This window comes from Molossus molossus, unplaced genomic scaffold (assembly GCF_014108415.1).
Source record: "Molossus molossus isolate mMolMol1 unplaced genomic scaffold, mMolMol1.p scaffold_m16_p_16, whole genome shotgun sequence".
Classification (NCBI taxonomy): Eukaryota; Metazoa; Chordata; class Mammalia; order Chiroptera; family Molossidae; genus Molossus; species Molossus molossus.
This window is the reverse complement of record NW_023425351.1, coordinates 53,968,452-53,983,418: the sequence shown is the minus strand read 5'-3', so window position 1 is coordinate 53,983,418 and position 14,967 is coordinate 53,968,452. Positions and strand designations below refer to the sequence as shown.

Here is a 14,967-nt window from a genome sequence, read left to right as displayed (position 1 = left end):
AAATTAAAACAAAACACACACAAAAAATAACGTTTATTTTACCTGTGTTACTTTACTCTCAATATTCCCCTTTACTTACTTGGTTTTGTTTTATATATATATTTTTATGATCACTTTTCATTTTAACAGTTTAAAAAGAAAAAAAGTTTCTAAAAAGAGGTTTGAAAATTTAAGGTTCTCGTAGTGTCTTGAATTTCAGGGAAGGTCTTTTTTTCAACATTGAGGTCAAGACTGGGGTGGTCTTTAATTAGGGTATTCATACATTCCAGTCCATCCTCAGCATCGCGAGTGTATTCCTGGTGTCCTGGTGGTTCCGATCCTGTTAGAAGCCTCCTTTCACTCTCAAAAGGGTGTTGGTTTGGACATGCATTTTATGGTCACTCAAACTATAGTCATCGTCAGGCAGAATTTATAACGTTCGGTTGTTGCTGTCTGTTTGCCTTGTAGGGGAATACGTTTTTAGGTGCTGAATCTACAAATTAAAAAGTTGAGGACACTTAAAAAATAGTTAAAATGCTTAATTATTATGTTATGTGTTTTTTACTGCAATAAAATAAACTGGGCGCATAGTATATCAGAACCTTTGCCTCGGTTTCTACTAGATTGGAAACCAGCTGATTTAACCCCTTTACAACCTGCATGATCGCTCTGCTCCAGCCTCCCGAGCCCTGTCCTCCTGCACAGGCCAGCATGCCCCGGAGAGCGCTGTGACCCTGTCCTCCTGCACAGGCCAGCATGCCCCGGAGAGCGCTGTCGCCCTGTCCTCCTGCACAGGCCAGCATGCCCCGGAGAGCGCTGTGGCCCTGTCCTCCTGCACAGGCCAGCATGCCCCGGAGAGCGCTGTGACCCTGTCCTCCTGCACAGGCCAGCATGCCCCGGAGAGCGCTGTGGCCCTGTCCTCCTGCACAGGCCAGCATGCCCCGGAGAGCGCTGTGGCCCTGTCCTCCTGCACAGGCCAGCATGCCCCGGAGAGCGCTGTGACCCTGTCCTCCTGCACAGGCCAGCATGCCCCGGAGAGCGCTGTGGCCCTGTCCTCCTGCACAGGCCAGCATGCCCCGGAGAGCGCTGTGGCCCTGTCCTCCTGCACAGGCCAGCATGCCCCGGAGAGCGCTGTCGCCCTGTCCTCCTGCACAGGCCAGCATGCCCCGGAGAGCGCTGTGGCCCTGTCCTCCTGCACAGGCCAGCATGCCCCGGAGAGCGCTGTGACCCTGTCCTCCTGCACAGGCCAGCATGCCCCGGAGAGCGCTGTGGCCCTGTCCTCCTGCACAGGCTAGCATGCCCCGGAGAGCGCTGTCGCCCTGTCCTCCTGCACAGGCCAGGATGCCCCGGAGAGCGCTGTGGCCCTGTCCTCCTGCACAGGCCAGGATGCCCCGGAGAGCGCTGTCGCCCTGTCCTCCTGCACAGGCCAGCATGCCCCGGAGAGCGCTGTGGCCCTGTCCTCCTGCACAGGCCAGCATGCCCCGGACAGCGCTGTGGCCCTGTCCTCCTGCACAGGCCAGCATGCCCCGGAGAGCGCTGTCGCCCTGTCCTCCTGCACAGGCCAGCATGCCCCGGACAGCGCTGTGGCCCTGTCCTCCTGCACAGGCCAGCATGCCCCGGAGAGCGCTGTGGCCCTGTCCTCCTGCACAGGCCAGCATGCCCCGGAGAGCGCTGTGACCCTGTTGTCCTGCACAGGCCAGCATGCCCCGGAGAGCGCTGTGGCCCTGTCCTCCTGCACAGGCCAGCATGCCCCGGAGAGCGCTGTGACCCTGTTGTCCTGCACAGGCCAGCATGCCCCGGAGAGCGCTGTGGCAGTGCTGTGTCCTCCCTCTGGAGCGCTCGACTCGGGGTGTCAGCTAAATGAGTCGTTCCTCCAAGTTTTTTCTTGGTGCACACAGTCTCACCACCTGATTTAAAATTCCCTCCCAGGCGTGTCAAACATTAGTACAGCCCCCTTGTAATGCAGAAGAGGAAGCTGCTAATATCAGCTTGGGATCTCGTGTCACGTCCAGATTCTCTAGCACTGCCCTAGTGCTCTCTCCATGGTCGCCTTTCCAAATGTTCTTTTATCAGGAGAGGCACTTGGACCTGGCAGATTGCTGTAGGAGGCAGTTGAACAGATACCTAGGTTAGGAGAGGGAACTTCCAAATTCCACTGAAAATATCCTTCAAAGGTTTTTCTTCCTTACTGATGACCTTTTTATTTAGCAAGAAACTACTGACTTGACTTTTCTTTCATCATTGTGAAACCATATAGTTCTAGCAATTCCTCTTTGCTTAACATTATTTTCTTTTCGTGTTTCAAAACTTGAGCAATACATAAATTAAAAATAAGCAATTAAAAGTGCCGTGCTCTGAAAACAATTTCTAGTTTATATACTTTAAAGTGTCATTCATAAAATTCACCTCATTGTATTTGAATGCCAGTATTATTCTCATTAGGATAGGAAGGTTTTACAGAATAATCTCCAAAAGAACAGTCCTCACAAGGAGTTGTCAGTGATAAATAAAGTGTTTTAGTTTAAATGTATGAGGTAGAATTAGTAAAACGCTAAAGAAAAAGCCAATCTGGTTTTGTACTCTCATTTTGTTTTTCTTTTATGTGTCTATAAACTTAAAGCTACTGATGGAAATATTAATAATGACAAGTTGTAACTTTAGAAACTGTTTACCTCTGCCCAAATACTGTATTCTAAAGTTGTAGCAAAATTCCAATATATAGGCATGTACCATGTGAAAATTATAAATGATGAAAACAAACAAACAAAATTCCCTCCCACCCCTTACCCTGTATCTCATCCACACATCCACAATGCTTGTCTCCGTCCCTACACTATTTGTCCTCTTAAGACGTATCACTTTCACAAATACTACCTTTTGCTTATTAAATATGCTTATCAGTTGCTTTTCTGACAAATACATTTAACCCACAAGGGCAGGAATCTTTGTTTGTACATTGGTAAGTCCAAGGGCCTAACACTACCTAAAAACTGTCTGTCTTTGGGTAGTTAAAAAAAAAATATATATATATATATATATATATATATATATATATATATATATATTAGATGGAGTCATCTAATCAATTTGTTTAGAAATCCTGTAAAGTTAATCCCTTTGGAGTTTGTTGTAAACCATTGAAATTCCTTAGTTTTTTATAGTTTTAGACTCTGATGGTCTTCTTTTCTCTTAAAAAAATACCACTCAAACCTCCCCGCAATGTTTGGCGAGGAAGGCAGTGTGCTCTGTCTGTTCAGCAGGGGTCGGCAAAACACATAACCATATGTTTTACACGCACAGCCACCTGAAGGGTACAACCTAGATGTGATGGGTTGGCCCTTTCTGACAAAGCTGCCTGTAAATCACACGCCCTTTCAGGGTTACCTTTGAACTTTGCAGCCTATATGTACAAATGCTATGTGGCTTCATTCCGGTCAATATATATATTTTTAAAAACCTGCAATTATTAGTACTACTAGGTGGAAAATATCTGAATCAGACTAATGTTTAAAATATTATACTGAGTTAAACATTCAGTATTCATGTGGACTAGAGGTGGGGGACCTTTTTTCTGCCAAGGGTCATTTGGATATTTATAACATCATTCTCAGGTCATACAAACGATCAACTTAAAAATTAGCCTGCTGTATTTGATCAAACATTTAATTAATTCCCCCCTAATGGCATGGCTGGAGCTGCTTCTCTTCGGTGAGGCATGTGCTGTTAGCTGGTATTGATTTATGGGCCTCGTACAGCCCGTGGGCTGGATGTTCCCCACCTCTGACGTAGACAAAAACAAAAAAAAAATATATTGAAATACATTAACATGGATAGCATGACACTTTATTGTCACCAGTTAGTTGTCACCATTTTTCTAAATTGTTTACTCTGATGAATCCTAAATCGTTGTTATCATTGTCCCTTTTCTTCTGCTTCCAGCAAAGTTTTGTGGGGACCCTGGTGTACCTGCCCAAGGAAAACGAGAAGGCAAAAGCTTTATCTACCAGTCAGAGGTTTCATTCAGCTGCAATTCTCCTTTCATCTTAGTGGGATCGAGCACCAGAATATGCCAAGCGGATGGCACCTGGAGTGGTTCCTCACCTCACTGCATAGGTAATGCCCTGGGAGGCCAATCCCTCGCAGGAATTCTGCGTATACTAGCTAGTGGGGACATGTAATGGTTTTCCTTATCCTATAAATGATACTTGATCAAATATGAAAAATAAATGGAAAATTAGAAGACACTAAAAATGAATATTGGTAAGACATATATTATTTTTAACACAGAAAACTTCCAGATGAAACACTTGAAACAAATTTTTATTTATCAATAAAATGAAAAAGAAAGTGGCTTTTATATTTATAGCATTACTAAGTACTAACGTTAGGCCCGGCCAGCGTGGCTCAGTGGATTGCGCATTGTCCCATGCACTGAGAGTTCCTCCCAGTTCATTTCCCAATCAGGGCACATGCCTGGGTTGTGGGCTCGATCCCCAGTACGGTGCGTGCCGGAGAAAGCCAATCGATGTTTCTCTCTCACATCCATGTTTCTCTTTCTCTTCCTCCTCTCTCTCTAAAAAAAAAAAAAAAAAAAAAAAATCAATAAAACATATTTTTTAGAAAGTACTAACATTAGCCCTGGCAAGTTTGGCTCAGTGGTTAGAGCGTCGGCCTGCGGTCCAGAGAGACCCGGGTTCGGTTCCCGCTAAGGGCATATACCTCGGTTGCAGTTTGTCCCTGGCCCTGGTTGGGTCGTGCGGGTGGCAGCCACTCAATGTGTCCCTTTCACGTCGATGTTTCTCTCTCTCTCTCTTCCTCTCTCTGCTTCCCACTCTATCTGAACAAAAAATGGAAAAATGTCCTTAGGTGAAGATAAATAAATAAATAAATAAATAAATAAATAGAAAAAGTAGTAATATTAGTACAGATCTTTAACATTAATAAGACATATTCAAATAAAATTAAACTTGCTTTGAAAATATACAAAAGATACAATGGTTTTAAAATGGTTCTAACTTCATTTATTTTTTAAAATATTTTTAAAGTTGATTTTTAGAGAGAGAGAAAGAAAGAGGGAGAGAGAGAAACACCAATATGAGAATAAAACATCAGTTGGTTACCTCCTGCTTGCCCCCTACTGGAGATTGAGCCCACAACCCAGACATGTGCCCTGATCAGGAATCAAACTGGCAACCTTTTGGTGCATGGAATGATGCCCAAGCAGCTGAGCCACACCGGCCAGGGCACTTCATTTCTTTCTTTTAAACATTTTATTTCTAATTACTTTTGACCTACAATATTATATTAGCTTCAGGTGTATAACAGTGATTAGACATTTATATACTACATGAAGAAATCACTCAAAATAATCTAGTCCCGTCCATTACCATACATAATTATTACATTATGATTGACTCTATTCTGCATCCTTACATCACATCCCTGTGACTAATTCTATAACTGGCAGTTTGTCAAAGTACATTTCTATAATCCTAAAACTAAATGCCACATTTGGTAAATAACCAGATAACCTGTCATGCAAACTAGCCAACTTAAAGATCGGGCCCTACCATTCTTCTGTCTGAATCTCCTACAAATACCAGTGAAAAATCTAAATAGTTACATCCCGTGTCAGGAAGAAACTCTTACTTCCTGAGGGGAATATTACTCTACCTGAGCTTATAATTTAGCAAATACTTATGCATGTGTTCCTCTTTTATAGCCTTCATTTTCTTTAAGTTGTTATCCACAGAGTTAGTTGCATGTCAAGTGCTTTTATATTCTAAGGGTTCAGAGTTCAAGAATTGCATAATTTATATACAGTGCAGTTGATCTGAATTTCTTGCTTTAGGATTAGTAGGCTTCTGTCCATGGGAGATGCTATTAGATTTACAATCTTTGTTATTACCCTGGGCCATTTCATTAAAGCTGATGTCACTTAACATTGTTTTGTGTGAGATAAATAGCCATGTAGATATAATTGTAAATTTTGAAGAAATGCTGTGTTTTTAATCTTTGTTTTAGAGCCCACTCGTACCTCATGTGAAAACCCAGGGGTGCCACGGCATGGATCTCAGAACAATACATTTGGATTTCAAGTAAGTGCTTTAAATAAGATTTCCATTTGATAGGAAACTATATCATAAGGTTTCTTTGGTTCACATGCAAATAGTCCTGTTGACGCAAACAGAAAAAAATTACGTATGCTTATGTTTGCATATATAAACATATTTTTAAAAAGTAACAGGCTACACAAGAGTGGAAATGAAAGGAAATTAGGAGAAGAAAAATACGCTTCAAGAATAGTAGCCTTATTGGCCATAAGGATGGAAGAAAAGAAAAAAGTTGGAGGTAGCTACAAGCGTAGGAAAATACATAAGCAGTGGGTAGTACACACAGAGGTAAGTAAAAGTGGGTGAGGGGGTGAATGAGTCACCTCCACAGGAAGATGTGGGGACAGTGAGGAAAAGTACAGAGAAGGAGGTGAAGGAGAGACAACGGAGACAGAGTTCGCTATTATATAAAGTGTGGTTATTTAATATGGCGATAATACTAAAATATCTTTTTATAATGCGTATATAATACTAACAATTTTTTACACATTGTCATTGAGGTGGGAAGTATCTGGAAAAATAACTTAACCATAACCTATTGTTACACAACACATAGTTGGATTGTTATATTACAATTCTTCAGCATGCCCAGTCGTGTGTGGCTGACTTTCTTGTTCTCTCTTTTTCCAATTTAGATTTTATGTAGAGATTCAGCAAGTTTTTCATTACAGGGCCTAAGGGGAGCCAAAGTGCATACTGATTCCAAAAAGGAAATCATCAATTTACACATTACCCAAATGCCTTGTTTTGCAGGGTTTTCTAAATTGTGCTATTGTATGTGAAATTTAGTGTGAACCTGAAGAACATCTATTTCTAAAGAAAGTATTCATCAAAGGTGCCATATTTTTGTTGCTAAAAATAGTTTTCATTTATCTACAGTTCAGGCTCAGTATGAACATTGATTTGATAGCATTTTCAATTCTTCCCGTTTGCTTCAGGCCTATCTAGAGAATACAAAAGTGTAAAAAAAAAAATCTCAGTCTCCCTATTATATTAATGTTTTTAGAAAACTTGGGATTTGTACATACATAAAAGATTTTATCAGTTGATCTAAATCCTGAGAAATGGACAAGTAACTAAACAGCATTAGTCCTCATCATATGGACAAAGAAACGAAAACAGAATATGACTTGGCTTTGCTCACAGAACAAGTCAGTGACAATGTCCTGACAGAATACAGAATTGTGATGTTAGTGTCTATGCACTCAATCAGGTGATTTTTCCAAAAAATATGAGTGCTTTCTAGTAAATACCCTTTGAGAAAATGGAAGTAGAAATGAGTAAATTTGAGTTTGGAATAGTCATCCAATGAAATGAATAGTATTATTAACTCTGTGTTTTAAGAATTCTAGTATAGCCCTGGCCAGTTTGGCTCAGTGTTTAGAGTATCGGCTTATGGATTGAAGGGTCCTGGGTTCAATTTCTGGTTAAGGGCACGTACCTGGGTTGCAGGTTTGATCCCCAGCTCTAGTTGTGGGGTAGGCAACCAACTGATGTGTCTTTCTCACATCAATGTTTCTGTCTCTCTCTCCCCCTCCCTCCCTTCCACTCTATCTAAAAATCAATGGGAAAATATCCTTGGGTGAGGATTAACTATACAAAACAGAGAGAATTGTACTGTAATCATTAAAAGTGTTGTTACAAAATTAACCTAATCCCAAATTCATATTATTTGGCTAATAAAAATACTTTTGATTATTATATTCTATCTAGGTAAATATGAGTAGACTAGATTTCAAGTATGGTAAGATGTATATATAATTACATTAATCTCTATTATAATTGCAAATGGTAGATCATGTTAAATTGAAGACATCGACTTATGTACGTGCATATGGCAGTTATGTGTAATGACTGTGTATATATACACTAATTACATTTACCATATATGTACTAATTATATTTACTAAATCTGTATATAGCCAACAGAAGTTTAAAAATTCTGGTTCTAACTAATATCAATAAATTGGTAGATTCCAAATCAATATGGTCTTATATAACTGGAAAATCCTTCTTTATCGATTGAGAAAACTCTTGCAAGTAACAGAAGCTGTTTCAAGCTAACTTAAGCCTAAAGGCATTACAAGCCATGTTGCAGGTATGTCTGAGACCACAGAGAAGGACTCAGGTGAGAGTCGTCAGGCCCAGAATTTGGGAACTGGGGGCAGTACTGTCCTGATCACTGTTCTGTGTTTACTTCGTTTTCCCTCTTTGCAGGTTGGCCATCTGGCCAGGGGTGCATCGTTTCCATTTGCATCTCAGCCACATTCAGAAAGTGATTAATGGCCTCAGTCTCAGTTCCAAATTTCCAGAGAGAGAATCAGAATGTTCCAGCATTTGTATCGACCCCTGGTTATCAGGTGGCCAGTAGTGAGTTAAGTAAGAACAGCTGTAGGAACCCCGCTTCTGGGAGAGACAAGAGAAAGGAACAGCTGTGAATTCCAGATGCATTCTAACCATTGTCTTAATTTTCTCTTTAATGTGACCTCTTCTATATATATTTAACTAGTAGATTTTTGGGGGACATAGATATGATTATTAACATAAAAAATATGTCACTTCTTGATAGAAATGATGAAAACTCTAGTATTGAAAAATAATACTCAGCATAATTTATCTTTTTCTCTATAATGTTGAAAATTGAAACAATTTTTGCTGGAATAGATTACCAGTGAAAGGAGTAGCTGTCAAAATGATTGATACAACATCTAGATTAATTATGGGATTAATGCCAAACACATATTTCATTAACTGCTGTATCACGCTTTAAATTGAGCTCTGAGCTTTGGAAGAGACATCATTTAGATTTAGGACTTGTTACATAAAGCTATTATAGACATGGAATGTTTTAAATCTGACTCTTCAATGTTTAACCCCAAGAAATTTAATGCTAAGATAGTTAACTCTACCCAAATAACCATGGTGATTATGTGTAGTTTCTAATTTAAAATAAAAATTAGTACATCAGTACATTAAATAAGGTAAACATGTTACTTAGTGTTTATCTTTAAATGATGAATACAACATGAATTTTAAAACAAAACACCTATATATTTTATGTTTTAAATTAAAATCTTCTGATTATTTTTTTATACTAACTCACAATATTCCTTAAAATTCTTTTTTTTTTTTTTAAAACCAGGAGGCTCAGGGTGAAAATTTGCTCAGTGAAAACCTCCTTTGCATTTCATCTTAAACAAATGTATTATTTTTTATTTTATTGTTCTGCCTTCCTACTTCAATTTCATTAACCTTAATTTATATATGCCTTTTATTAGAAGTCATTTCAATTTTGGAGGGTAAAATGAGTAATATAAACATAATAAAAATACAAAAAGAAAAGTTATTTAAAATATATTACAGAGAGCATATAAATTTTTAAAACCTTAACTGTAAATAGATTTTGGAAGTCTTGAGGACCTATACTGCATACTCCAGGTAAACAAAACGTGATGTTAAGAATCAGACACAAATGAATACAGTGATGAAAGTTCTAGCAAAGTGAGAGTGATTTACTTGGAAATATATAAAGGGGAAGATAGATGTTATTTAGAACGTTTTAAATGTGTGTAAAATTTCAATTAATTCTGTTTTTAATTCTCTAAACTTCATGACTTAGAAACTGGGATATAACATTTAACAGAAGGAACAATGAGTTAAAAAAGATGTCATATGTACTAATTAGGCATGTCATAAAATTGTATAATGCATTTACACATAGAATGTTAATTTGGGCCAATTTAAAGTAATTTCTGCTTAAATATTGATGCAATTAAAACAATATGGATGATTTGTTTTTCATTCTCACCCAAGGACATTTTTCCATTTATCTTTAGACAGATTAGGAGGGAGGAGCAGAGAGGGGGAGAGAGAGAGAGAGAAACATCAATGTGAGAGACGCACAGACTGGTTGCCTCCCGTGCGACCCCGACCAGGGCCGAGGATGAACTGTAACCGAGGTATGTGCTCTTGGTCGGAATCGAGCCCACGTCTCATTGGTCCGTGGGCCGACGCTCTAACCGCCGAGCCAAACCAGCCAAGGCAATATGGATGATTTTTAACTTCTGATATAAAAACAATTTTCAATATTAATTTTCACATTGTATGTAATTGCTTATACAAACAGAACTCTTTATTAGTAAATATTGGTGGGAAATTTTACATAAATTATTTTTCCTTGAATATTTTGAATTGGATAATACAAATTTTTGTAATGTTGTTACTTATTTTTCTACAAGTAATCAAATTATATTATGCATATTAGAAGTTATTTAGAGTCAGAGGATCTTTTGTGGCAAGTCAGAAAAGGATGGAGAGCTATGTAAAGTATATTACTAGATGGATTTATCACAGAAAAAATTGTTAATGCACTCATATTTGAAGAATATTTTGGTGATTGCTTTTAATACAAATTATGAATAAAAATTAATCAATTACTAAATTTGTATAGCTATTAGGTGTCTTGTGAGTATTTGTGAATTTGATAAAAGCTTGTTACTAAATTATTAGTGAAATATTGAAAATATTTAAATAGATTATAGTTCTATGGTATTTGGTTAATATCTAAATCAGTGTTTATGGTGACCAGAAAAATACACAGGAATGAGGAAAATAAATCTTAAATGTTAAAAAAAAAAGGAAGTCTATGTCTTCTGTTTTTTATATCTTACTAATATAAAAATTTAGATGAAATTAGACAACTGTACCCTTCACTGCACTTTAAGAAACTGGTAGACGTGTTAAATCTTGTTAAGTAATCAAATAATTTTATATTAAATTTTTAGTCCAAATTGCTTTAATTGATTAAACATTTTTTTTCTTTCTTTCTTTTTTTTAAATCAACATCTGAGGATATTTTTTTCGCTAATTTTTTATTGTTGGGGGCGGCTAGAGTGGGAAGGAGGGAGGGAGAGAGAGAGAGAAACATCGATGTGCACATCGATCGGTTGCCTCCTGCATGACACCGATTGGGGCCGGGGATCAAACCCGCAACTGAGGTACGTGCCCTTGACCTCTTTTGTCCTCAGGCCAATACTCCAACCACTGAGCCAAACAGGCTAAGGATGATTCAACATATTCAAAACACTTTCCTAAGCTTTTGTTTCATAGGATTAAGTAATACCCAGTCCCTGACCTAGAGAAGTTAACATTTTGGAATCTGGGTCAGAGGGAATAGAGGATTTCATAGGATAGGCAATCACACTGATAACATTGAAAGGTGCTAAGGAAGCACATAGAACAAACAGTTTTCTAATTTGTTGCTACAGGGAAGTCTTTCCAGAAATGTTATCTGGGCTAAATCATTTAGGGTAAGACTAAGAAAAGAAAGTTGGGAAAAGCATTGATTACAGGAAGAATAATGTGAAACTACGTATGCATTCAGGAAACTACAGAACTTCAATATTATATTGTCACCATTTTACTGAAAGTAAGTGGTTAATGATGATGCTAAAGATATGATCAGTGGTCAGATTATGGAAGCTATTATCTGCTAAGGTAACAGAAACTAGCTTGATCCTATGGGTGATAAGCCAATGAAGATTTTAAGGATAATGACAAGGTCAAATTTTCATGTTAAACACATCACTGAGTTTGGTGTGGAAAATACATTTAATGGAGTCAAGACTGGAGAAATGGAGACAAGTTAGACGATTATGGTAATTTTCTATGACAGTCTTTCTCAAAGTGTAGTCCATGACCAAGCAGTATTATCTGGAAACTGGTTGGAAATGCAGATTCTACCCAGTCAGAAAATTTAGAGGGGTGCTCAGCTATCTGTGTTTTGGCGAGTCCTCCTGGTGATGATGACATCTGCTCCAGTTTGAGAATTGAAGCTTGCAGAAGAGATGTTGAGGACTAAAACAGAATATAAGTGGGGAGAGAGTCAGAAGGGGACAGTTTGAGAACGACTTAGGAGGTAAAATGGTCAGTATTTGATGGTAGATGAAATGAGAGAAGATCTGTGCATGAAAGGTGCCACCATTACCTGAGATCCAGCCAAAAGTAGGATTGTTGGATCGATAGAGGTGATGGGATTTGAAGAACTGCTTGAAGAACAGAATTGCAAGATCTGCACGATCAGCAACATAATCTAGGTCATATGAGAAAGTCGAAATCTGTAGCACCCTGTTGCACACCCTCAGGGCATATGTGAATGTCATGCTCTGCAACACAATTTGGAAGACTCTGTGTGTAGAGTACAGCAGGCTGGAGTTCAGAAATACAGTACCTTGGACAAAATGGGGCATTGAAGGAGGTAAGACATCTCCCAAAGGCTAAAGTGAAGGTGCTATGAAAGACACTCAGGAGGTAACTGGAAGGACACAAGCTGGTATAAGAAAATGACTATTGGATTGAATAGTTCAGGTGTGGTATAGTTCTGGCAGATACTGAGAATACGAGAAATGGCGAACTGAGCTAGTCTCAAGGTCCAAATAGAATCTTGTATCAAATTGTGTCACATTAGGCTTAGCCTGATGTTGCTTTGGCTGGCAGAAGTGGGAACAAAGGGAAAACAAGCAGGTCTCTGTGTTGAGTCCTAGGACAGCAGTTGAGCATTCTTGGACTGCAGTTGTTGGGGGAAGGCTGAAGGTGCAGACCCTAACTATCCCTTCTCTGTCCTCTACCTCTAAGCGTTGAATATAGCCTGGTGGCTTCTCCTGGTAATTTATTTTGGTTAAATAACTTCCTTCTCCCATCGACTTCCACAAGTTAGTCTAGCTTTTATCCTTTCATTTAGACAATCAGTCCAGCCTCATGATCAGAGTTACCATTCATCATTCATTTTGTTTAATAGTTTCTGCGGAAAACAGCTAGAGAATTTTCCAAAGATGTCACTTGCTACATGATTTGTACTTGCTCTGAAAGCTTTAGCAACTTTGTTTCTATCCCAAAGAAGATTTCAAATGCCATAGCCTGCCATTTGAGATCCTTGATTCTTACTATGTCTCTGACTTAATACTTTCAGCTAGAATTTATTTAAAACGTACGTGCCATCCCTGTGTGGAATGGATTATGTATCCTATTTTATTTAATCCTTAGAACAAAGCTCAAGACAAATAATATTATCATCTTTATTTATAGATGGGAAGTTAAGTCTCAAAGAGGACATATACCTTGTTCAAGTAAGATCAGATCCAAAGTTAACATCAAGTATATATTAACCTGGGGTCTGTTTTCTTTTTAACTATATTGTATTGCCTCCCATTTTATCCCCAGGTTCTCAGCTCACTCTATGAACTATTCATGTCAAGCAATGCCATGTAATCTCATTTTTCTTAAACTGCACAATGTGTATTTTAACCTTGATGCATTTTCTTATTATTATATTTTTTTACTTTTGTAACAGTTGCTCTCAAACTTTAGTGTTCATTAAAATCACCAAAAAGGGCCCTCGCAGGCTGGTGTGGCTCATTTGGTTAGAGCAGTGTCCCCTATAGCAAAAGGCCATGGATTCGATTCCCAGTCTGGACACATACCTAAGTTGTGTGTTCAATTCCCAGTCGGGGAGTATGCGGGAGGCAACAGATTATTAAACACATTGATGTTTCTCTCTTTCCCTCTCCCTTCCTCTCTCTAAAATCAATAGAAGCATGTCCTCAGATGAGGATTTCTTAAAAAACTATCTAGAAGGTTTGTTAAAACACAGATTAATAATCTCTACCCTAAGGATTTCTTATAGAGTGGGTCTGGGGTAAGGTCCCAGAATGTGCATTTCTAACAAGTGCCAGGTTATGGTGAGGTTACTGGGCTGGGGAACCACACTTTGAGAACCACTGTAATATATATTGATCTCTATTCCACATCCTTGCAAACTCAGTGCAGACTGCATGTCTTCCATTGCCTATTTCTGCCACCTTTACAATCTCCAGTAAACACTTCTGCATGTAATATATTGCATTTACTGTCTCCTTATTTATTTGCTTCTTAAGTTCTCAGCATCTTTATTTCCATATCTCACTCTGTCCATCTTCATTTATCTATCTTTCACTCTCTGTCTGTCTGTTATTCTATCTTATATTTATAAGTAGCTGATTGACCTTTTGGTACCTATAGATCTTCATATTATGGCAAAAAGTTTGGTACCGGCACATACATTGGGTACTCAAATATTTGATGATGATATGTACACAACGTGATATAAGTTTTTTTCTTCAGCCTAGACTCACCCCCCAATTTTATTTTAAATCAGATTTCAATGTATTTACCCTTCAACTTCCACTATGCCTAATTTCTTTTGAAAACATTTTCTCATTCAAAGTATTTTTCTTTTTTTTACCATATTTGAAGTTGCCTTGGGACATTTGTGTTTTTTCCTCTGTAATTTGCTACAGGTAGGAAGTGTTGTACAGTTTCACTGCAAAAAAGGGCACCTTCTCCAGGGGTCTACGACACGGACGTGCCTTCCTGACCTCACGTGGAGTGGAATTCAGCCTGAGTGCATCCGTAAGTATTGTGGCTAAGAAATTACACTCATTACAGAGGATGTATTTATATGCATTTTCCTTCCACTCTGTATCCATACCACAGATGTTTTGCATTGATGTTTTAGACTATTACAAAACACAATTCATCTATATAATCTTATTACTGTATCATAACCCTATGTCCATTGGGAAGCACTCTTTATAAAGAATTCAGAAGGCATGAGGCACAATTTTGTTCTTTTAGAAAAGCTCTTGTAACTGTGTTTAGTTTAGTGACTTGGTCATTTTAGATGATTATTTTTTAGATTTATAGGTCTACGCTATAAATCTGAAATAGTCCGATACAGAAAGCTCCAACATAGCGACTCTTAGCCTTATCGCTTGTCAAGTCTTCGAGAATTTGAGGAATGCTAGCCATAGCCATGTAAAGAAAATACATGAACCCCTTG

General features: G+C 38.5%; 1 protein-coding gene across 3 annotated transcripts in view; it reads left to right on the top strand.

Annotated features, from left to right (window-relative positions):
• The window catches only part of CSMD3 (CUB and Sushi multiple domains 3), a 1,073,312-nt gene that overhangs the window by 1,033,070 nt on the left and 25,275 nt on the right, over window positions 1-14,967 (top strand). For all 3 annotated transcript variants that reach the window (XM_036263876.1, XM_036263875.1, XM_036263874.1), the window contains 3 exons: window positions 3,919-4,092; window positions 6,004-6,077; window positions 14,426-14,537. In XM_036263876.1, the coding sequence (XP_036119769.1) occupies window positions 3,919-4,092; window positions 6,004-6,077; window positions 14,426-14,537 (360 nt within the window). The remainder of the gene's footprint in view (window positions 1-3,918; window positions 4,093-6,003; window positions 6,078-14,425; window positions 14,538-14,967) is intronic.